At 37.6% G+C, this 23,987-nt stretch overlaps 1 protein-coding gene across 1 annotated transcript in view; it reads left to right on the forward strand.

The window, feature by feature from the left end:
- Positions 1–23,987, forward strand: part of LOC140237122 (protein sel-1 homolog 1-like) — an 81,663-nt gene that overhangs the window by 20,741 nt on the left and 36,935 nt on the right. Inside the window, exons 15-16 of the mRNA XM_072317068.1 lie at positions 5,314–5,388; positions 7,076–7,248. Coding sequence (XP_072173169.1) covers positions 5,314–5,388; positions 7,076–7,248 — 248 coding nt within the window. The remainder of the gene's footprint in view (positions 1–5,313; positions 5,389–7,075; positions 7,249–23,987) is intronic.

The raw sequence follows: 23,987 nt of genomic DNA on the forward strand, positions 1-23,987 counted from the left end.
CTACTTTATCAAGACCATTAATATTTCCATGATGTAGTGAACATATCTTGGCTCGATGCACTGCCAGTAGCAAAGAGAGTATTTAAGAGAAAATCCAGTGACAGATTGAGTATGAGACTGTGTCTGTTCTCTGGATGTTGTTTTGTATATGTGTGTGTGTGTGTGTGTGTGTGTGTTTTAGAGCAGTAAGATTTGCAGTCAAGCTTGGTTTCAGCCAGCAAGAAATGCAAGCGTTCAGTAACAAATTTTCCTGTTTCCTGGTGAATAGGCAGCTGAGTCGTGAAGATCTGTAGTTCTAGTCTGTTTATAAACCCAGTAGATTTATACGCAAATCAAGTGTGTAGAGATAATATGGTAGACTAGAAGCATGCATGCTTGTGACGTAATTCAGACAGTAGTGTTCTGCCTTACAATCAAGAGACCATTATATGAGACAGGGCAAGTTAATGTGTGTTATCATGCAGCCCTCTCAGCTCAGAATGCAAAACACAGAAAATGGAAGCCTTTGAGAGAGTCGCACTCCTGATTCCACTTAACTTTTCATGAAGAACATGGTGAATACTTGGTGAAGTTTTAGTATTGAAAGAGTATTATATCTGATACAATCATATCATGAGTTTGGCAAGTTACTATGAGAAGTAATAATGACACTGTTTTATCCCCCCCCCCCTTTCCCTGCATGATTTGCAAGTGATGTTTACAATGTTCAACAGACAAAGAGTAAAAGCTCTGAGGAGAATGTTTCTCTATCCAGCAAGTACTCTATATTCCATACATTTTGATGGCTTTTCATTTATGAATTTCACAAGTTAAGTGCTATTTACAAATTTAATAGCACACAATGATATCAACTGTGATCCCACCAGGAATATGATGTACACACATACATGTATTAGTATACATTACACAGTACATGAACAAATTGCCTGATGATACAGTTTATACGTACCTAAATCTCAGGGTGCCTACTGTGTGAATGGATGCGTACACTTCTCTGTGAAAATGTGTGAATGGATGCATACACGTCTCCGTGAAAATGAGTGAATGATACTGATTTGGCTGTCCTTTACTGTATTCCACGATTGCACATTTAAGTACTAGCGAAAACGTCAGGAAGTCCCAATTTGCAGAAAATTAGACTTGATAAATATCAGATGATGTGTGTGCTTCAGAGGAGCTGTCAAGTTGACAGTTTCATTCAGACCTTAAATTTAATCACACCTAATAGTTTGTGAAAAGCAAGGCCAGTTCAATCACCCATGCATCTTTGCTTACTGGATGGAAGGATGGTGTAACAGGACAGAAAGTGCCCAAACTGTGACTCTTCTTGTCGAGTTCTTTACACTGCACAGAGTTGTAGCTATTTCCTTGTCTGATAACCTCTCTTCTGGTTACCTTGCATCTCTAGCTAATTTCATTATCAAACATTATGTGACTGACCAAATAATTGGGTTTTGAGATATTAGTCAATGATGTAATGCTGTTTGTCTTTCGACCTTGATCAGTATCATAGAGAAAAGTAATTATATTACATTGAAGTCCAATTACAATACCAGTGATTCTGTTTTTAAGTTGCGGGTCTTTTGGAGAAATGAATGAATAGGAACAATGGAATGTGTAGTGGGTAATGAATGCATCAAGAAAAAAAAAATGATAATGCTACTCATAATTCATGCAAGGAAGCAAGGAAAGGGATTGATTTGATTTGATTTGATTTGATTTTATTGTTCCACATCTCAAAACATCAAACATGATACGATCGATTGAACATAAGATTGAACATAGCATCGTAATTACAAAGAATACAAGAGAAGACAAATTAACAAACATGAAATATGGGGACCTACTAAAAAGCAAAGCTTGTAATGTATAGGTCCCTATAAGTGTTGGTCTTCTTAAACAACCTAGTAAAGAAAACTATGAAAGGAAGGAAAGGGACGTGAAAGAAAAGAGAGCAAAAAGAGCAAAAGAAAGGAATAAAATATACGAAAGCATAGCGAAATACAAAGTAGCCACCTGTAATGCGCTTACATTATTAACAGAATTCAAAGAGTTTTCATCATATTACCTCCTTTTGAATCTTTCTTCAGGCTTGCCTGTTTGTATCTTAAGTGATTTTTGTGAATGGCATTGGTATAGGTGTACATGTCATTGCGAGCATCTATTGATTACCTTTTGACGTCAGATTTTCAGAAAATATTGGTATAAGCAATGAAAAAGGCAGTATTGTGTTTTTCATTAAGTATGGTGTATTCTGCACAAATCAGTCTTTGTAGTTATTTGTTGTTAGGCAACAATCTGGGTAAGAGTGTACTTTCATCATTTAGATTATGGGTTGTAAGGGAAATAAAATTCCAGAATTTGATAACGGCAAGTGTGCGTATGCAAACCCATTGTCGGTATTACACCAAAATCGGTTTACTGCCACTAACAGCAAATTAGAGACTTTGAATATTGATTACTCAGTGCACACATCTGCATCTTAGTCCCCGAGCACTGTTGTGACAGAAATAATTGCCCCTCAATGAATGCATTTATTTTCTGTCCATGTCTCAAAGTGTCTTATCATTTGACACTCACACACACACACAAAAAAAAAGGTCAAATGACTGTCCATAATGATGATAGTAATGATACTTAAACGAAAAACACTACTTACTCGAAAAACAAAGAAATACATAAGAAATACAGAAAACAATAGAATACCTAAGAAATTTTTTCTGATAGGCACATTTTTTTTTTCTCTTACATTTGCTAAGGACACTAAAAAGAATATTTACACAAAAATGTGCCTGTTTTGAGCTTTATTTAGTGTTTTATACCAAATAATCTGATTCCATGCAACATTATGCATAAATTTCACGCATATTAATTGATATAATATATTTCTTTTTTAATCAATTTTTTCTTTTATAGTTAGGTAGATTACGTGACAGGTAATGTATGTGCCAATTTTCAGGGTGATTGCGTGATTTACAGCTGGGATCTGGGGGGGGGGGTGTTGAATCAAATCTCCCCCTGCCACAGAACAGGCCAAAAAGCCCAGCCTGGTTAGGGTTAAACCCTTAAATGAAACATGGTAACTGATTTGTTTCCTATGCTCTTTAGAATCATGACTTCAATATTGCAATCAAGTACAATGTAGAGAGACAAAGTGAGCTTGCATGCATGAATCAATGAGCCAGATCTTTGAAGTGACATATCTGTGCATGAGCAGATAAAAGGTTAAGTGAGAAAAACAACATAATGAGGCACAGAGTTTAAATGAGCAATTGCATGGATAGCACCTAAACTGTTTCTTTAAACTTTGCAGTGGAAGAACATTCCTAAACATTCAAGGGAGCTTGTTGAATGTTGGTATAAAAGCAAGTTAGATTACACAGGTGGGTGATATCTAGGTTTGCAACACTTTTGTTTCAATATTTTTAAGATTCGGGGTCATTTGAACCATCTCTTTGATACTGCAAATTGGTCTATTGTGATGTGGCAAAGAAGTGAAACTTTGTGTCATGTTTAAATGACTCAATTGATAGGTTTAATGATGGGAAAGGCATCCATAACACTCTTGCCATTATGGCATATATTCGTAAGTTTGTTAGAGGTGTGAACCCTCAGAGGAGAACACAATGGCATGTAGACTTCCTTTGCTGTAGATCCTTGGAGCCTTCCATGTTGCATTTTCAATGAGATTAGGAGAGTTTACTGGGTGAATGATGAAGGTTGCAATATTTACCAGGCACATCATTCATAGTGAGAGTTGGCATCTGTTGGGGGTTTCCTCTACTCTTGTGTGCATCCCACATTCCAGCTGTTTTCAAGCAGAACTAGACAAATACCTCCTTAATCATAGATTAGCAAGGCCTGTAAATATTCTTTTAATCTACTTGCGAAGAAGAGAAATGATGAAGTTTTTATGCATCTTTTATCTCTGTGTAAACAGACAAATGCCAGTGTAGTATTTCTGCCAGCATCCGCGCGCTGTAATGCAATTGTTGATTTACAACTCGACTGTATACCTGTATCAACAGCCAAGGAAGAGTATATTCCGTGCCTTTGGGAGGTCTTGCATACGCGTACACTTCAAAAGAATGATGTGTCCGCCGGCATTCCAGTTTGTTTAGATTGGGCTGCTGATGGATTTTCATAGCGTGTTTCAACTTTGCAGACGTCGGGCGGGCAAAACAGCTCTGATTTATCTTTCCCCCCATAAATGCCACCATCTTAGTGACAGGTCATGATAGGCAGGCAGACATTTATGAGCATTCTCTTCAAGAAGCCTGTTTGGATCCGTCTGAATGTACAGGTGCCATGTGTCCCCCCCCCCCCCCCCCCATCCAGCTAGAGAAAGGCAAAAGACAAGTATGAGAAAACAAAACAAAAACAAATAGAGCCAAAACAACCAAGCATGGCCTAAAAATGAGAGAAAATGAAAAAATTGTAGGAATGTAAATACCTTGATGATAACACTATGATGAAATCTTATAAATCCCCCTATAAAATTCCTCCAAAGAAATTTGTGGTGTGATGTTGGCAGTGATGACAGATGCTATAGTAGTGGGTGGAATGAAAAAAGGATAAAAAGTTCTTGACATGAGCCAGGTGGAAGCCATGTAGGATGACCTACTATTGCAGTGGTACATTTTTTTTTAAGCAAAGGATTTAAGACAATCTGAAGTTAAGATCAACTTTTAATTATGATGTGCTGTTGGTTTCCCTGCTTAATTCTATTTCATGTTTTTAGATTTCACTTCATATTGTTAGTAAAATTTACAGGGCAAATTCCTTTATCACTTATTTTATTTTGCATACGTATGACTAGATGAAAAAGTCTGAAATTGTCTTTTTCATTTTTATTTGGAAATTGAAATATCCTTGAAAACACAAACACAGGATACTGTCATTTCATGCTGATCTTATTAAACTTGAAGATGGACTTAAAGTTCATGTATCCTTCTTGTAACCATGAAAATTGGATTCATTTTATCAGCTGGTATATTGTAGAGGAAGGTAATTCTCAGAATAATGAAACTGGAATCTTTTGATGGAGGGGGAAACAATACTGGATTTCCAGTAAATTTATTCACGCCTTGAAAAAATTCAAACTGTCATTCTCAGTACAAAACAGGGACATATTCTTGACTGACATAAGGTTTGTTTTTCATTGCTGTTTGAAAAACTCTGAGGTGTATTCCCTTAAGATTTCATGCATGATATGGGGAGATATTCCGTAATCTTGCAAAATTTTGTGATGTTTGCCAAAGGAACGTATGACATGTGACACACCCCCTGATTGTACCTTTTTCCCTTCTGTAGGTGAGGCCAACATGTTTGGCTTGAATGAGACATACCAGCGGGCCCTCCTCCAGTGGCAGAGAGCGGCAGCACAAGGTGAGAGTTCAAGTCAGGAGATACTGTGAAAGAAGAAATCTTCGCATGCATGAAACTTTTGTTCATTTCATGAACAGCCGAGATTCGCGAAAGTAAAATTCACATGAAAGTTTTTGTCTGCGTAATGCACTGAGTGCCAGTAGCAATTTTCGAAGTTTATGCCACTAAAAATGTCGTCAGCTCCAATTCGCAAAAGTTTCATGCTGTCAATATTTCTAGTTTTACAGGAGGACAGCTGTTATATTTTATTTTTTAATTTCCCCTTCATTAAAATGTATTTTACTGCCAGTGTTCCTTAGAGATGACCTTTGTCCCAGTGGGATATGGAAATTTAGTGTAGTTAGGGTTGGGGTTGAGAATCAGGAAATGCCATGAATTTGTTTTGGCATCTTCAAGCACCTCAACCTCCATTTTTAGAATGTCACAGTGATAACGCTGTCATCTTGAATAAAGTTTGAAATCCACCTTGAAATCGACAACCTTTCTACACATGATGTACAATGTAGCTACTGTAGAGATATGAGGTTGAATGCCCCCTCGTCAAGGATTTCAAGTGATGAGGGTACAGTATATGAAGTCTTTGACCGGTCGCTATACACACATTCATACTGACAGGTATATACTGACACGTCATTCATGTTTTGTCTTTGTCATTCCTGGAGCTGCTGCATACAGCCTCTTTGTATCCCACTTTTGTTGAATGATTTATAGATGACATTACTAACATTAATGTTAAATAGACTTTGTGCCCAGGCAAAATTTCCTTTTCGGTGCAATTAGATTTGTGAAGATAAATGCATGCCTTTTTGCAGGAGAATGTCACTTCTTCATGTGAGGAGACCTCTCATTTAATTGCTCAGTAATTAATGGAAGATGGAATTCACAAATTGCTAAGCTACTGGGATATTCAAGACATTGTTGATGACTGGTACAAGTAAGAAATAGCTTGTTATTGTCCAACTCCATCACTATCCTGTATCCTTCAAGACACATGGCAGCACTTGTCTGTCCAAGAAGGAAGAAGTTGGGATGCACAATAAGGAACATCAAAATAATGTTTCAAGTGGTCCTAGTATTCATAGCAACATGATTATGCATATTTGTTTTGCTTTCCAGCAGAGAGGCCTGGGAGTAAAGTAAATGGAAGAAATTTGGAAATAAATACCATTAGTTGGATATTAAAGTTGTCCTTCTAATTTCTGAACATCATTCCCCCCCCCCCCCCCATTATCTTGCCCATTTCAAAACATAGTGTGGCTACCTTGAAATTTTGTATCTATTTTATCCACACAAGTGATGTACCTCTAGGAGTGCTGAAACTTTTTCATCATCAAAGTTAGATGCTGAAGTTTGCATTTTTTTTTCTTTAGAGACTGTAGCCTGTTGAGAAACAAGAATAGAGATCCTCATATTTTATTTTGTTGTGGATTTGAGTTAACAAAATTCAAACCAAAAATATTGTTTCTGTCAGTACCTTGAAGTACAGACTATGGCCATTTGTTCATCAATGATTTCACTGTCAATGATGTATGCTGCATCAAAATTTGATGTCAAAGCCGAAATTGTAGGAAAGATTGAATAAGCAGGACACTTTATTTCCTGTGACCATTCACAAGTAAACCTGTGTGTCATTCTATACGAGGATCTGGTTGTTTATGGTCATTTTCTGTCTTGCACTTTTACCCAGGTTACACACATGCCAGGGTAAAACTGGGTGACTACCACTACTATGGCTTTGGCACTGAAGTGGACTATGAGACCGCCGCCCTGCACTACAGGCTAGCGTTTGAGCAGCAGCACAATGCCCAGGCCATGTTCAACTTGGGCTACATGCACGAGAGAGGCCTGGGACTAAAAAGGGTAAGAAAATTCTGCGTGCATTTCTCCAATACGGATCTGCTTAACCCTCTACAGACATTAAATTGCCGAAGATATTGAGGTTACAACTAGAATGTTTTAACCCACATCCCCCCCCCCCCCCCCCGAACATGAATGTAATGTCATATGATTGGATAAGAAGTTGAAATTATGTAAAGCCTGTGTGGTTTGTGTTTTTATTACCTCCACCAAGGAAGAAGGTTATGTTTTCATCTGTGTTGGTTTGTTTGTTTGTTTGTCTGTGTGCTAAGTAACTGAAAAAGTTATTGATGGATTTGGATGAAACTTGCAGGGAAATTTGATAATGACACAAGGAACAGGTGATTAAAATTTAGTAGTGATTCAGGAATTTTTATGGATTTTTGGATTTTTGAATGATTTTAATCTTTTTTATAAAAGATAGATATGGTTAATAGATATGGTCAATGAACTTGGGAGTTCAAGCTCCGCGTAGTTGAGGCTTGCATTCATGCTCTAAAGTGCATGCTCTGCTCAGGCAAAGCGCCATGCAGCTGGAAGCTGATGACGTAAATAAAAGGCTTCTATAGTAGGAAATTGGATGATTTTCAGCATGTGTATATAGGTGGAACTTAGCTGCTTGGTGTAGATCTGCGCTCTCAGAGTGCTTTTCTAGTTATGCTTGCGCCTCCAGAAGAGTGATCGAGGCATATATCTGAGTTGTCCTTCAATCCCTCTGTCTATGGGTTCATCTGTCAAAATTCATTGAGGTCAAAATGTCAAAGGTTAATGAACTAACTCAAAATGTCATCTCAACTTCTGCTAGGAATGTCAAGTGGGGATGTAAAATGGCAAAAATAATAAGATCCTAGTTTGCATGATGAGATTGAAGCAAAATGTCATGGGTCACTGTTCATGAGATAAAATGTTTTCAACTTCAGAAGGTAATATCTGCGGGTAAAATTTTAGGAGTGTATATGCAACTAAACAATTATCTTAATGACATAAAAAGAAGTCTTGGTCATTATACTTTGGCTAAGACTGTCAATTTGTAGCCACAGCTTCAGCAAGTTATGTTTAGTGTTTATCTCACTTTGTTGGAAAAGTAGATTTAAATAATGATGTGAGTGATATCCCAGGAGTGAAGGGGGAAAGGTCAAGAGGAACAGTTGCAGACTTTCAGTGAAAATTGTCATTTTCTAAAGCTTAAAGGGACTGTACAGTACTGGTTGAGGTACGGGATTCATGTTTTGAACATTTCTAAGTGAGATAATGAGAAACCTCTTATGAAATATGGAAGAGCATGTAATTTTAAGAAGGATTCAACGTTTATTTGATGAAAATTGGTTTTCAAATGGCTGAGATATCCAAAGAAGTGATAATGATAAAAGGCGACAGGCCACAACTTTATTAGGATCTCTTTGTTTCACCTTGTTTTTGGATATCTCAGCCATTTCAAAACCGATTTTCATCAAATAAACTTTTGATACCCTTTAGAATTGCATGCTCTTTGACATCTCATAGACTGGTTTCTGAATATCTCTCAAAATATCAAAAGCTAAATCCTCACCTCGACCAGAACTGTACACACCCTTTAAACATATCGTGGTGGATAAATGCCCAAGTGGAAACTCTTATTTGAATGAATTTGTACGTTAGAAGTAAAACAGGAAATATTTCCTCTCTGCTATTAAAGATATATGACATACTGAGCCATTTTATCATGCTAAAAGCCAAAGTCATTGGCATGCTTGATTCATCTCATTAGAGTAGAAGGGGAAAGATTAACTCAAATCATTTGTAGTCTTTTGATGTGCCTGACCTTTGGAAATTTGTTTCCAGTAGAGAGGGTGCTTTTGCACTATGTAACATGCCCTTTTGTGAAATGAAATTAAATCTATTTCAGACTGAAACTTGTGATTGGGCAGTGAGATTCATTTATTTCTTATTTATTTATTTATGTATTTTTTGATGATCACTATAGTGCTATGACCCTTGGCTTTTTTAGTGTTTGTCATGTAATCCATTTCAGGTTGTGGTTGTTTTCTGTGTGTGTGTGTGTGTGTGTGTGTCTGTGTCTGGGTCTGTGTATGTTTGTGTGTACATGTATTCCTCCATGTCGTGCGTATATGTAATGCAGTGTACTCACACAGTGTTTGTTTTAATATCATATTAGATTAGATTTTGCTACTGTTGTTTGCTCAGCAATGTGATTATATTTTTAGCCAATATGAAGTAGAGATTAAAACTGAAATGCCATTATGTGGAGATGCCTAAAAATACCTCATGGCAAACATTGCTAGCTTTTAATGCAATAAAACATGGCTAAATATGGCAGAATTACTAGAGGTTAAAGAGTGTACATAATATCCAGACTTGTGTGTTGACTTTATCGTCTGTAGTTTGTTTTTGAAGACCAGCAACACTTAAATTGAACAGGATGTCGCATATCTTATATGGCTATTTTTCGGTTTTTCTAGTACTGTTGGCAAAATGTGTTACAAGTACATGTATCTCTTACATGTGTAGGTTGTTTTTCACATGTTTTATAACTAGCATGTGGACTGCCGTAGCATTCCTGTCAGTTTGATCAGTCTAATGAAAGCTTTTTGGTCAGTTTCCCATGATTTTCAGCCTCTTCCTAAACAGTATATTAGTTGTGGATTCTGTCCCTAGTTATTGTCGAGCCCACCAGAGGTGTGGGGAGACTACTGTAAAACAAGGAATTTTCGCGTGCACTTTAATTTCGCGAATTTCGCGAGCGCCAAGATTGGCGAAATTAAAATGCACGCGAAAGTCCATGTTTACATTATATGCATTGAACGCCAGTGGCACTTCGCGAAAATGTCATGCCACGAAAAAGGCTGTCGGCTCCAATTCGTGAAAAATTCATGCCGCGAATATTTCATGTTTTACAGTATAGGGATCGCCTGCGGCGTCTGTCCGTCCGTCGTCCGTCCGTAACACTACAGAAACTTGAATAACTCTCTACTGAGGACTTTACTTTGAATCAAACTTGGAGGGAAGAGTGGTTATACAAAGTTACACATTTTACCATTTAACGAAGGTCACCAAAATGTCAAAGGTCACAGGTAGAGGTCAATGAACTTTAGGGCCCAATGTTAAATTTTTACGGCGTGTTTCAATTATGGCTCATAACTTTTGATATATATGTCCGTTTGTGACCAAACTTGGATGGTAGATGTCCCTTGGGGAGTTGAAGGTCACCTCAAGGTCAAAGGTCACAGACAGGGGTCAACAAACTTTTAGGGCCCAATATTAAGTTTTTACGGCGCATTTCGATTATGGCTCATAACTTTTGACCCCTGTGTCTATTTGTGACCAAACTTGGATGGTAAATGTCCCTTGGGGAGTTGAAGATCACCACAAGGTCAAAGGTCATAGGCGGGGTCAATGAACTTTCGGCAGTTAGAAAAATGAAATGACAGTTGTTGTTTGGATAAAATTTCAATTAATTTGTATTTGTTTACATTATTAACATAGTTAAAAAGTATCTTTGTTTTGTTGTCTTTTGTTTGGTAATTTGATTGTTGTGGTTTGGGGGCTTGCTATGTATGATATCTTAATAACTGAAGCTTTCCTATGTAACTGGAAAGATGCAGTGTTAGAGGATCCTTTCCAAATGTCAAAAAAGTGACATAAGTGGTGTGCTGCCCTCTGGAGATCAAAATTCCTTGTAGTTTCACTACCTGATATATTCTCGGTTGAGTGTCAAATAGGATGACAACTTTGTGGCGTACGTTATTTTGAATAGGTCTGGACCATCATCTTCTGATATGTCACTCACTCCTGATGTTTACTGTGATGTGGAGAGAAAACACACCAACTCGGAATAGTGTGAAACTATCTGTGATAGGATACATTGTAAGACACAATGTACAAGAGTAAACATGGCAGATTGCGAGTTACGCAGAGTGGTTACGTGATAGTCGCTTCATGACCATGAAATGCGGTGAAGGGCGTCTCTTCTACATATCATTTTACATTGTATATCAACTGTGTAATTGCATTCCAAGTTCCACTTGTTGGAGAGATGTCATCTCATGATCCCGATAATCCATGCATTAAGGCAGTGAGATACGCTGTGTGTTTTATTCATTTAGAATATTGGATTGCAGTGCTTATGTAGATGTTACACATTAATTCTTGTAAAGGTAAGACACATTAATTCTTGTAAAGGTTTACTCTCTGAAGAGTTTTAGCAGCTAGATGAGTTTTCGATTGTGCTTTACATAGATGTTCAAAGGAAATGGAAACAAAGTAATTTTTGTACATGGTAGACTTAGTAAGGTATCTATATCATTTTGCCAATTTCAATGAGATATGACGTTATTTTCTTTGTTTTGTGACTGCTGTAGTGTGAAGAAACAACTCACGAGAAGTGTGTCTTGTGTTTGAGCACACTCTCATACATTTCCGTTTGTCCCAGTGATTCGGAAATCACGTAATCTGAGGCTCTGCCCTGCAGTCAAACCATGTTTATTCATATGGCTTGCATTTCTTGGCCAGCGTGTCGGTCTGAATCTCTTTTCCCCGTTAGGGTAATTGGATGGGTGTGGGAGGTTTGTATTGGAATGGTTTGTGGCCTGACTGCTCAATCCTCGGCAAAGCGCATTCCAGTCAAGCAGATACCTCCTATGCCCTCCGTGACACACCTGCCTTTCTTCTTTCTTCTCTTTTTTTTTTTTTTCTCCTTTCCAGTCAGCTTGTTTTTTCTTTTTTTCTGCCATCTTCTTTTTCATCATCTTCCTCCTCTCCTCCTCCTCCTCCCCCTCCTCATCCTTCTTCCTCCCCCTCCTCCTCCTCCTCCTCCTTCTTCTTCTTTATCTTCTTCTACTTCATCTCCTCTTTCTTCATTATCTTCTTCCACTTCTCATTTTCCATCTTCCCCTCCTCCTTCTACTTCTACTTTATCTTCATCTTCTTGTTTTTCTTTCTTCTCCTTCTGCTCCATTTTTTTCTTTTACTTTTTCTTCTTGTTCTACGTCATCCATTACTGTGTCTTCTTCTCTGGCCTCCTAAAAAAGTACCACATTCACATCCAACAGCTGCCATGCACAACCACACAGATATACAGGCACTGTGAAGTGGACCCCGTTCTGTTCCAAGATAATGATGATTTCCCAAAGACTTGTTACATGAAGGAACGTCTTGATTCTGTCAGCAATGGATCCTTACCTTCATCTCCAACCACAGTGCTTCTGTTAGGGGGCGAGATTTTCATCATTCTCAACATCATTGGTTTTTGTGTGTGTATGTGTGTGTGAGGCCAAAAGTCTCTGGACATTGATGTAAACCTTTTTTTGATCCACTGTTCTTGGTCATTAATTTCAGTTCATGGGGGGGGGGGGGGGGGGGAGATTGAAGAGGAATAAGTCAGTGCTTGTCAAAGTGAAGGATGATTAATTTTTTTGGTGCTGTTCCAATTTAAAAATGTTCAGCTGTGAGGAATAATGGAAATCAAACCAACTGGTTTCAGAGGACTTCCGCCTTTAACAAGTAGCCAGTCTGAGAATGTGAATAAGGGTGTAAATCACTGCAGATGTAGGGCTCACCAACTCATCTCACACCCACTGGACCCGGCGTCAGCTGATTTATAGGCCACGGAAACGCAAACACCAACTGGTGCGGTATCTTGCAAAATACATGCCAGTCACATGTTAATGTATTCTGTGTGTTCTAAACGAGTCCTTTTGAATTCAGAATTTTGTGCAATTGCCGGCTTGAAGCGGCGTCTCCCAAGAATGCAGGAATGTCATATTAAAGGGATGGAATAGTTTTGGTTGAGGTGGGACTTCAGGTTTCCAACTTTTTTTTGTGTGTGAGATAACGAGAAACCTCTTATGAAATATAACAGTTTGTTTTACAAAAATTGGTTTGAAATTACTAAGATATTGAAAAGCAGAGAGGTTCTAATAGAGTCCCACCTTGCATTAGGAACACTTTGTTTTTACTAGTTTCTGGATACCTCCAGCCATTTCAAAACTGATTTCCATCAAATAAACTTTGGAATTCCCCTTACAATTGTGTGCTCTTTAATATTTCATAAGTGGTTTCTAATTATCTCGCACATAGTTAAAATCTGAATCTCCCATCTCAACCAAAACTATACTATCCCTTTAAGTCTCCCCTGTATTATCATTATCTGAAATGAAGTATGTATTGTTCCATGGTACGCTTTCCTCTATGTCTTGCATTTGAATTGAGAGGAGTGGATGTGAATTCATCAGTGTACTTAATCTTCAATACTCTAGGGGCAATTTGGGGATAACAGATTACAGGAATATTTCTTGGGAAATTTCAGGTGCTCTGTTAAACCTACTGTATTCTATCAGATGTGCCTATTGAGTACAAAATGAAGCATCCTTTCTGATGATATACATGTATGTGTATCTTATGTGACCGTGCATCACAAAACAAACAAAAAGTCGCGCTCCTTGATTTTATGCGAGGACTCAAGAAAGGTGAAACGGGTCCACCGAGTCAGTTTTGAGGTTTCCATATTTTCTGAGAGAGCTATTCTTCTTCTACATTATCCCTAAGTTTGGGATCATAATTTGAATGGGAAAGTGGGTTTTCAGCAGTTTTTCTACAACCCTTTTTTGGTAAAGTAGTGTGATCAGGTTTTTCTTTAGAGGCCCCTTTTAATTTTTTGCAACTCCTTTGCACACTCTTCACTTTCAACTCTAATAACTTTTGAAGGGATGATGCTAGTGCTTTGAAAGTTGACATTTATTATGAACAGAGTGTGTTAATCAAGCATGCTCAATTTCAGCTTAATCTGATAATTCCTTCATTGTTGTTGCCACAGTGGTTTACATCAAGATTTTTTGTCCCATTTATGGCACGGGTAGCACGGCTAAGTAAAGATTAGGTACAATACTTGAATAGACCCTGTACTTCACAGCCTCTTTTCTCAGTTCAAACTTTTCCAGAGTGTGTACTTTCTTTCCAATATTGGAGAATCCATTTGAATTGAGTTTAATATACAACATTTCAAAGCTTAGAGTCTGCTCTTTCAGAAACTGCCCTTAACTAATAAACCATGTCTGGCGACTTTTTGTGTGTTTTGTGGTGCAGGGTCACATATACTTATTTATAAATATATTGCAGAAAAGGTTGCTTGACATGTGGGACCATAAGAAGAGACTTGAAAATATATCTAAATCCATGTTAACATCATATTTAGGAGGTAACAACGGCAAACATCAAGACTTCCCATTCAAGAGCTCTACTTTTAACCGTTGTAGCCTGTTCAATATTCTCTTAAAGAAGCCTCCCTCACTCTGTGTCCTTAACATTGCCAGGTATCAAAATACCCTCCTCACCAAAGCCATAGGCTTTCCACTCAAGTGATTTTCTCACCACAACTTCTATTTTTGTCCAATGGTATCATCATCTCAAAAGGAACACAGAAATTAACAAAAAGTAGTTCCCTGAAATAACAGTGGTGAAGATCAAAGGTCAAAAGGTCAAAGGTCCGTGAAATACAGCTAACTGTGTAATTTTCTGCTCATAACATGCACTAGGTATTAAAGTCAAATAATAATGTTACGTGTTATCAGGGCTGAGAAGCAGACGGTAGCCATTTCCTTTGTTTAGAAAGTACCTGGGACAGCGGTCGAGGTCATTGAACTTCATCAATAGGCGCGGTCAGACTGGCAAAAGATTGAGAAGTTTAACATCGCGAAGTCTTCGCGATCTTTTGTTGTGTGGTCACACTGGCAGCCAAACTTGGATCAAGAAGTTTGGGTCATTGGTATGCGCGCACAAGAAAGAAGAAAGAGTGCGCCATCTGATGGCTTGTGATTATGACGTAGCAATGCACATCTGTACATGACAATGGCCTCGCGCTTATGAGACACCGCCCACAAACAGATCGAGAAGTTTGGCGGGGGTGAGGGAAATATCCCTAGTTGGAGTGGGAAGTTTCGTGAGAAGTTTCGCGGGAAGTTTGCGGTCACACTAGCAAAACTTCGAGATCTTAAAGATCGCGAACTTAATCTTCTTGATCTTTTGCCAGTCTGACCGTGCCTAATTAAAAGTATATTGAAGAGTCATGTACTTTTGGGAGATACAGTGATTGCCTGATAGACAGGAGACATCCAAGTCATCTGCGCACAGCTGTTGGATTGCCTTCTAGTTTTACAGCTTTTATTCTTTATTTAGCTGCGGCAGCTTTTAGACTGGAGTGGGTTAAAATTTTAGTGCTGTCAACAAAAAGTAAGTTCTATTTTGTCATAGTATTCAAATAATGGTCGAGGCAGTAATTCATAAAGACTGTGATGGATTTACAACTAATCTTGAAGTGATAGAGTGTCTAGACATAACAGAGTATCTTTTTCTGAGTGAATATGGTACAAAATGATGCTGGTCATCAGGTAAAGGTCACTAGAGCTTTTCTAAAATTTGCTATTCATGCTGACGACTCAAACCTGGTTTGAACCCAGCGAGAGCTTGACAGGGCCATTATCGAACATTGCCCTCATCTGATCAGGTAAAATATTGTGCGGAGTGATGATCAAATGGTAAAGATGCATTCATGAACTTTTTGCCAGTGATAGGGAAAGCTCAGCAGGTGATCCTCAGAATCCCAACTTTCTGTGCATAGTGATAGAATCACAAGAGGACGTTAAGCAGACGACATTCATTTTCACGGTTTATTTCAGAGTGCTTATTGTCATTTATCCTGTCTCGATTTATGAATTATTCATAATGAACCTGGCTGCTCTGAGCCTGTGGTTGTATTGAATTATTGTGTGTTCAAATTGTCCCCCATTTCTTGTTAGATTAGTGAGACATTTTGTTGTCTGGAGCCGTACATGGTACCGTTAAAATTTATATCTATGCCAAGTGCTTGGAGTTATGTACAGCTGTAAATGACTGTGGACAATTAATCAATGGATGAGAGGCAGTCAAAAGAATTGATAGAAATAGTAAGATAAAGGTCGCCATATGCATTGGAAACTCAATATAAGTATGTTTCTAAGGGCACTGAACTACTTTGAGATTTAACAAGAGTGTGATGTACCTGAAATCTTGAAATTGAAAGTGATAAGGGGTCTTCATGGTTGTAAGTAGATTCAGCCTTCAAAACTTAAAGTCTTATGTGTATGCTCTGGAAACCAGACATTAGGACCACTCTCATTGTGATAGAAAATTTGTGATATTGGAAGTATCACAAAGTTGCCATGAAGTTGGCAAGCAACTGTACCAAATTCCACTTGAATTTTTGCTATGAAAATCACATGTTGAAGTGCAGTTTTTCTAACTTTGCGCTCACTTCCTATTGTGTTTAATATGTCATGAGAACAACAAACATGGCAGAAATATTGTGGTATGTATATACTGAGGTGACTTCACTTTTTATTCTAGTGCATGACAACCAAACATGTGAGTGGCTGTATAGTACAGCTGTACATTAATGAAAAAACAGCATCCAAATAACATCTTGGGAATGGATGAATGACTGAACAGGGTATATATTATATATATGCAGTACTTCCAGGAACTTCATGATCTTTTTGTGAGGGTGCTGTGGCATAGTGGATAAGACTCCGGACTCCCAAACGGAGGACCCGAGTTCGATTGCCGCCCAGTGCTCACATCCTTGGACAAAATGTTTTTAACCACAGTGTCCCTCTCGACCCAGTTGTGTAAATGGGTACCTAACAATGCTAGGGTAATAATAATGGCAGGGCCCTCTGGTAGAGCAGTGTCAACACTGAAGAGGCTACCCTGGATAAAGAAGACCTTATCCTTTTTTCCTTGAGATAACACCAAGTTTTTGGAAGAGTAAGAACATGCAGTGTGAAACATTACAAGTTTTTAAAGGTACTAGCCCACATTTGCAAACCCACGAAAATCAAAACTGCATAAAACAGGTCCAATATGACTTCAAGTACAAGTTATAACAGTAACATACCTCACCTGTTGCTCTTTGTCTATACCATTCGATAAAAGAGAGAAAATCATCGGTTTAAAATCAATTTTCAAACCGGGTCAACCCAACCCAAAATCAAATTGCGAGGGCGGGTAACTACGTACATTAACTTACACATGCATCGCATGCATGTAGTACGCGCGTGGACCGGAGCTATCGAGCGTTTTCATACGCATGCATACGGTGCATTTTCATTTATTTTTATGAAAGTAATGGACTAATTGGAACGAAATTTTGCACAGATGTTACTGCAATCATACCCAAACTCCATGCTAACTATGAGACCAATTGCTGCAGGTTTACAAATGTGGGCTAATACCTTTAAAGGTAGGGGATACCTTTTACAGACCTCCCAAAATGCAGCAAAACATTAAATATGAACCTCATGGGACTTGTTTAGGCCACTGCTGAGAAATTTGGAAGTCAACAGTTATCTACAATTTGAATAATCCACAAAACTCAACTACTCAGTAGTTCTGTGTGTCAGCCACACTTAAGCCTTTTTGTTGCAGTCTTCTGTATTTTTTATCTATAAACACAAATCTAAAAGTATAAGAGCTGATGTAATAACATATAGAGTGTGTGGCAAGAATGTATATAGAAATGTTTGTAAGTTTTGACGAACTTTCTTCACAAAATATACATGATGGACACACATGCAGTGCATGGGTCTGCAAAGGTAGCCTAGTAATGTACTGGAATTTACGGTGAGCCCCGAAAAAAATTCAGTTCAAAATCTAACGGTCAAAAAAGTGTACTAAATGTTACCTTCCACTTTCAATACTTTATGGGAGTTTCTAAAATGATACTCTCTTCAACATACCACTGTATTCATACAACTCTTCATTTAAGGCATGCAAATGGGATTCCCTACCTTTAAGTCACACCTTTTTTCTTTTAGTCAAATGAGAATGGCCCTAGTGAAACATATTGTCTCTTGACTTGTAAAAAGCCATATGTATCAAATATTCAAGTTGAAAATGACAATTGCTCAGAATTAAAGATGCACCCTCTCTCAAAAAAAAGCAAAAAAAAAAAAAAAATCTACACATGTTCTTTTGTTCTCTGGGAAGAAGATGTATGATCATTGCATCTCTGTGCCTATTGGAAGAAGTTCTAGAATCAAGTTAAGTGACACGTATTTGAAGTCTCAAAATCCATATTGATGATGGCTGCTCTGGTTTGAGTGGCAGCCTTGGAAATGGAAGCCCCTTTGTTTCCATGAAAATCAGACGTGTACTAGCATTTTGTTTCCAAGGCCTTTTGAATGAATTTAAAGAGTTGATATTGGTGCTGTGTGTGTGTGAAGTCTCGTTATTGTCTAGAATGGCTAATTGGTCAACTAACGCTGATTGATCGCGGTATTGATCTCAATCTTCCAAGAGTGGAGGTCCCTTGAGTGTTCTATGAAATAGGCAGCCGCTCAGTCTCTACAGGCATCAAGATGGGTTTAAAAGAAGACCTTCTTTGATGAAATATTAAATGCAATTCAACACCGTCTTCAAATGTTACTCCAGAGAATTGGTGTGAAATCAGATGACGAGAATGGTTGAAAATTCGAGGAACTGAGGCTTGAAATGCCGAAATTGTGAGACGTATGAATGCATTAGAATTGTTTTCCCTGTGTAGCAATATTGATGGCTACCCTCCGCACACAAATTACCTGAAGTGATGATATATTGAGCTCAAGCTCTGCCGTTGGTGTGAACATGAATATCATAAAAATCTTCTTGCTTGGTGATGATTTGGTGGTAACTGTTCCTTCTTGTATCCTCTACAGACTCATCATTGCTGAGTTATTGCAATGTAATAAAAAATTTGTGTAACAGATGGATGAATTATTTTTCTTCCTTGTATAAAAGGAAAAAAAAATTGTGTGTGTAAAGTCAGTGGTAGACTTGTGAGACCGTGACATCATCATCTCATATTTTTCATAGTTTTTTCTCTCCTGATATTAAAGGCATAATTTACCATTTGCAGATGAAACAAAAACCCAGCATTAGTGCTTTAAAATAGTTCTAAAATGTGAGTTAGGGATAGAAACAACCACTGTCAAAATTTGAATCCGTATAATCAATGTTAAGTGTTGTTAAATACACAAAATGTGAACAATAGTTATAACAAAAATGTTTATAGACTAAACCGTATACAGTTACGGTTTATTGAGAAAAACCGTGATATCTCCTTATATTTTAGGTTTTATTGCAAATATTTCATATGGTAAGATGTTTTATGATACAACAGACCTACACATATGCATCAAATGTGATATCTTGAACATTTTTGAAATCACTGCTCCCAAAGGTAAACTGGACCTTTAAAGAGATAGTATACTTTGGTTGAGATGGGGAATTAAGATTATAATGTTTTGCAAGATGATTAGAAACCACTTTTGAAAATATCAATGCGCATTCAATTCTAATAGGAATCCGAAGTTTTTTAGAGGAAAATCGGTTTTGAAATGTCCAAGATATCCAAAAACAAGGAAAAACAAAAGAGGTCCTCAAAAGGTTTCCACCTTTCATTAGAACCTATTTGTTTTTTGATATACTCTGCCATTTCAAAACCAGTTTACATCAAATAAATATTAAATTTCCTCTTAGAATTCCTATGCCCTTTTATGTTTCATAAAAGGTTTCTCATATCCCCCAAAAAGTTGGAAACCTGAAGCCTGATCCAACCAAAACTATACCATCCCTTTAACTGTTTCATAAAAAAACATGAAACTGTAGGTTTCCACATTATTTATCACCTTGGCTCTGATTTTGATTAAAGCCTGGCCATTCTGCTTGATCAGTTCAGCTTGACTGCTGGTATGGAACCACACCTTTAACGCATTGAGGACGGGCTGATTTTGCTACAACACACATTTCCCATAGACACTTGCCCGAGGATACTCAGGACCCGTCCTAAATGGGTTAATTGATCTCCACCTTGCAACAGTGCATCATGATACAGACGCAAGATGTTTTGTGAGGGTTGGGGATCATAAATAATAATAAATGATAATAATTGTGATTTATATAGCACATAATAATTATCGAATTGACTAATTCTGTATGCACTGTTTACAAACAATCATGTTGTGAGATTCAGTTACATAACATCAAAATAATTACTATTCGAAAGTAAAGTCTTAACACTGATGGAGAGGAAAGACCTGTATCAAACCTCCCACTGCTTGAGGTAGATTTTATGACTGTTACATCAAAAATAATTTGACATGATTGTTCTGGTTTCTCTCATTTTATTTTTAAAGAAGAATAAATCCCAGCAACAAAGTAGATTCCTGTGAGTGTACTGACATGTACTATCAGTGCCTTTACCTGGGCCCCATTTTATCAAAACATAAAATAGATTTTAAATTTCCTGCCATAGACCTACAGTTGAAATCAATTATAAAATCAATTTTAACTCTTCATAAAACAGGGCCCTGGTATGATGTCAGTAAAAAAAGTTGGGTAACAAAGCACCATTATATGGGCACCTCAAGAGGGACTAGTTTATCAAGTTAGCAGGGCATTCATGGCATTGTACTCCGCATTTCTGACCAGCCATGGGCATATTTCCAAAATTCTGGTTGTTTCACATCAACTAATGATATAAAAATCTCTTAGAGTAAGTCTTGATTGCACATGGCTTTATTGTAGATTCAGGAAAGATGATATTGTAGCCTTTTCTTTCATCAATCAATTTACACATTACTCTATGAGAGAGGTATGATTCACATAACCAAGATGATCAAGAGACCGTGTGTCAGCTGATGTGGATATATGCAAATAGGCATGCAGTACTTCTTTTTTTGTACTGCATTGGGTGATTTCAAGTTTGGTGCTAGTGCTGGTGCTAGCTCCCTAATAACAGCGTTAAATCGAGCTCCAACACCGACGGTCAGATTAACGAGGCGATAACAATCAAAATTATCGATCACCAGCACTAGGTGTTGAAATCACAGCACGGCAAGCTGCGCGGGAATTGCGCGAGGAAAAAAGTGATGGCGCGTGATTACAGTCAAATATTAAAAGATGTAACCATTGCTGCTTAGTTTTAGACACGTAGTGAGGAAGACGGATTAAAATGCCACAAATTTCACCCCTTCCCCAAAATACAACTATCTTGATTTTGCTCCCAGGCTCAGATTTATGTAGCCATGTCTAGAATGTTCATGTACGTTTACGTGGGCGAACACTGCATTAGCATAGACTTTGCACGTAAAACAAATATCTACTTATGGACGTGAATGTGGGTTTCGCACAGCAACGCTAACACCAGCACCGAGCTTGAAATGACGAAAATGTTAATCCCTAGGGGCTAGTGTTAGTCAATGGCGAAAAAGCACATAAATCGCTAACACAAACGGTGGAGTTCGGTTCAGCAGACGATATTCAACACCAAGCCCAGCACCAGCAACCGGAAATACGTCATAATTTTGAGGTCAACTCCCAACACTGACGTGATTTCAAGTTCGGTTTTCTTGCCGGTGCTAGTGCTGACATAGCACTAGCACTAGCACTAGCACCGAACTTGAAATCACCCATTTACTTTGCTTAAATCTCTGTCATTGTTCTTGTTTACAGTTTGGCTACTTTCCAAATGTTTTTTTTTTTTTAATCAACCACATTGACTGTGAGTACGATGAATAATTTCCCTAGTATCACAAAACAATTTGCAATAGATTTTGGATGTGACTGCTGTAGATTGTGCAGCAATCTAATTACGAATAATTGAATACTGGTACCATTTTGTTCAAAACCTATGTCCATCAACTAAAATAGCTATTCAGTTTTTAGAACAGAAATTATTCTCTGGGGTATGATCTCTGCTTCAAGGTTGGTGTCTATTTAAGAGTCAAAACAATTCTTCATGGAAAATTTCCAGAAAACTGTTCAGCCATATCAAAAAGCTTTAAAGGGGTAGTTTGAACATCACTTGAATCTACTGACTATCGGCACCTAGAATCTGAAAACTGTGATGATTAGTGTATTTAGGGTGCATGAAGTGTAAGATGGATGTCGATGACAAATTCAAAAGGAAGGAAAGAGAATTATAGCAATCTCCCATCCATTCTTTATCCTCCCAGCATCCATCATGCCAGATATTTGTGTTGAGAAAACAATGTCTCGCAGTGTTTTTCGCTCTCTTTTCATATGAAAGTAGACCGTCATATGAAGAAACAAGATTTACGGTAGGATTTTAACTTTGATTTTTTATTTATTTATTTTTTTTTTTTGCGGCAGTATTGAAATCCTTGTCTTGTGAGCTGTGATGTATTACTGCTACAAGGTGTACAGATACTTTTGTGACTAAATAGCAATTATTCCCCCCGATACCCCTCGCCACCTCAAATTGATGATGAGGATGTCGGTTTCTTAAGGCAAATGGAGGACAGTTAAATCCTCTCCTTCCCCGTCTTCCAGAATCAGTCTTGTTATCGCCACTCCCATCTCCGCAAAAACACATACATCATTTGCCACGTTCAGGCAAATCCATACCTCCGGGCACAAAGCAAATTGATACACCGGATCACCCACTTATGTCCATGTACTTTATCGCTCACAGGGGATTAGTGGAAAGGGTTCTATCTAGATCGTTATTGTCACAGACACACACAGTGAGGAACAGTCTGTCTGTGTCTTCAGGAATGTACTCTCATGAAGTTTGCACACAATTTTTTTTTTTAAAGAACATATTCATACCCTATCACAACATTTTTTAAAGGCATATCATACAGTACTTGGACATACGAAAGAAGAGGGCTTTGATGCTTATGAATAATGATAGCATCAGCAGTACATGTATTTCCCTTTTAACGGATGGGTGAGATTACATGCTGTTCAAGTCCCTTAAGCCACTATTTATCATTGCAGATGAAAAAAAAAAATCTTTAGTGCTTCAAAATAGTTCTAGAATGTGAGTTAGGGATAGAAACAACCAATGTAAAAACAGTAATCAGTATAATCAATGTTAAGTATTGTTAAATATGCAAAATGTGAACAATGGTTTAATTTAAGTCAGTTCTAGAATATTTATTTATTTATTTAGATAGATAAAATAAATTTCTAGAATAAACCATGTACAGTTACGGTTTATTGATAAAATTAATGATATCTGTATATTTGCGGCTTTATTGCCAAATTTTTGCATGGTAGGATGTTTTGTGATGCAACTGAACTGCAAGTTTAGTTGTATTTCATCTTTTTAACTGTATAAATTGTAAATGTTGAAAGAAATAAAGGAGAGTTCTATGCTCTCAATCAAGTAAGCATCAAATGTGAAAATTCAAACTTTTTTTTTAATCACTGCTCTCAATGGTAAACAGTGGTTATAACTAATGGTCAATTCCATATTTAAGCTTGTAGTGTTTGCAGCAGCAAGATGATCAAGATGAATGTTAATGTCACTGGTAGTTTACAGGGGTATCGGCATGAAAATTCAGTCATCAAGCATTAACAAGAATTTATCATGGACTTTAGGGAATATCTATAGAGAGAAAGGTGGAATGTATTACACAAAATGTTAATGATACACATCTGTTGAGGCGTTAATAGTAAGATTTAACCACACAAGGTACCTTTGGAACGGGCACAATGTGTTAGCCGAGGGCATTTGGACCGCTTTGAAGGTACCAAGTGTGAGTGATTATATTCTTGCCCAAACAAAATGATGTGAAATATTAGTTCCATGAAATGATGAAGCAAATCCTTGTTGCGGGAAAGATTTAAAAACAGGTATTTTAAAAATTGAGGCAGCCATTCTCACAAGAAAATAAAACAATGAAATCTCGCCTGGTCATCATCAC

The sequence above is a fragment of the Diadema setosum genome, chromosome 1, assembly GCF_964275005.1.
Source record: "Diadema setosum chromosome 1, eeDiaSeto1, whole genome shotgun sequence".
NCBI classification, from domain to species: Eukaryota; Metazoa; Echinodermata; class Echinoidea; order Diadematoida; family Diadematidae; genus Diadema; species Diadema setosum.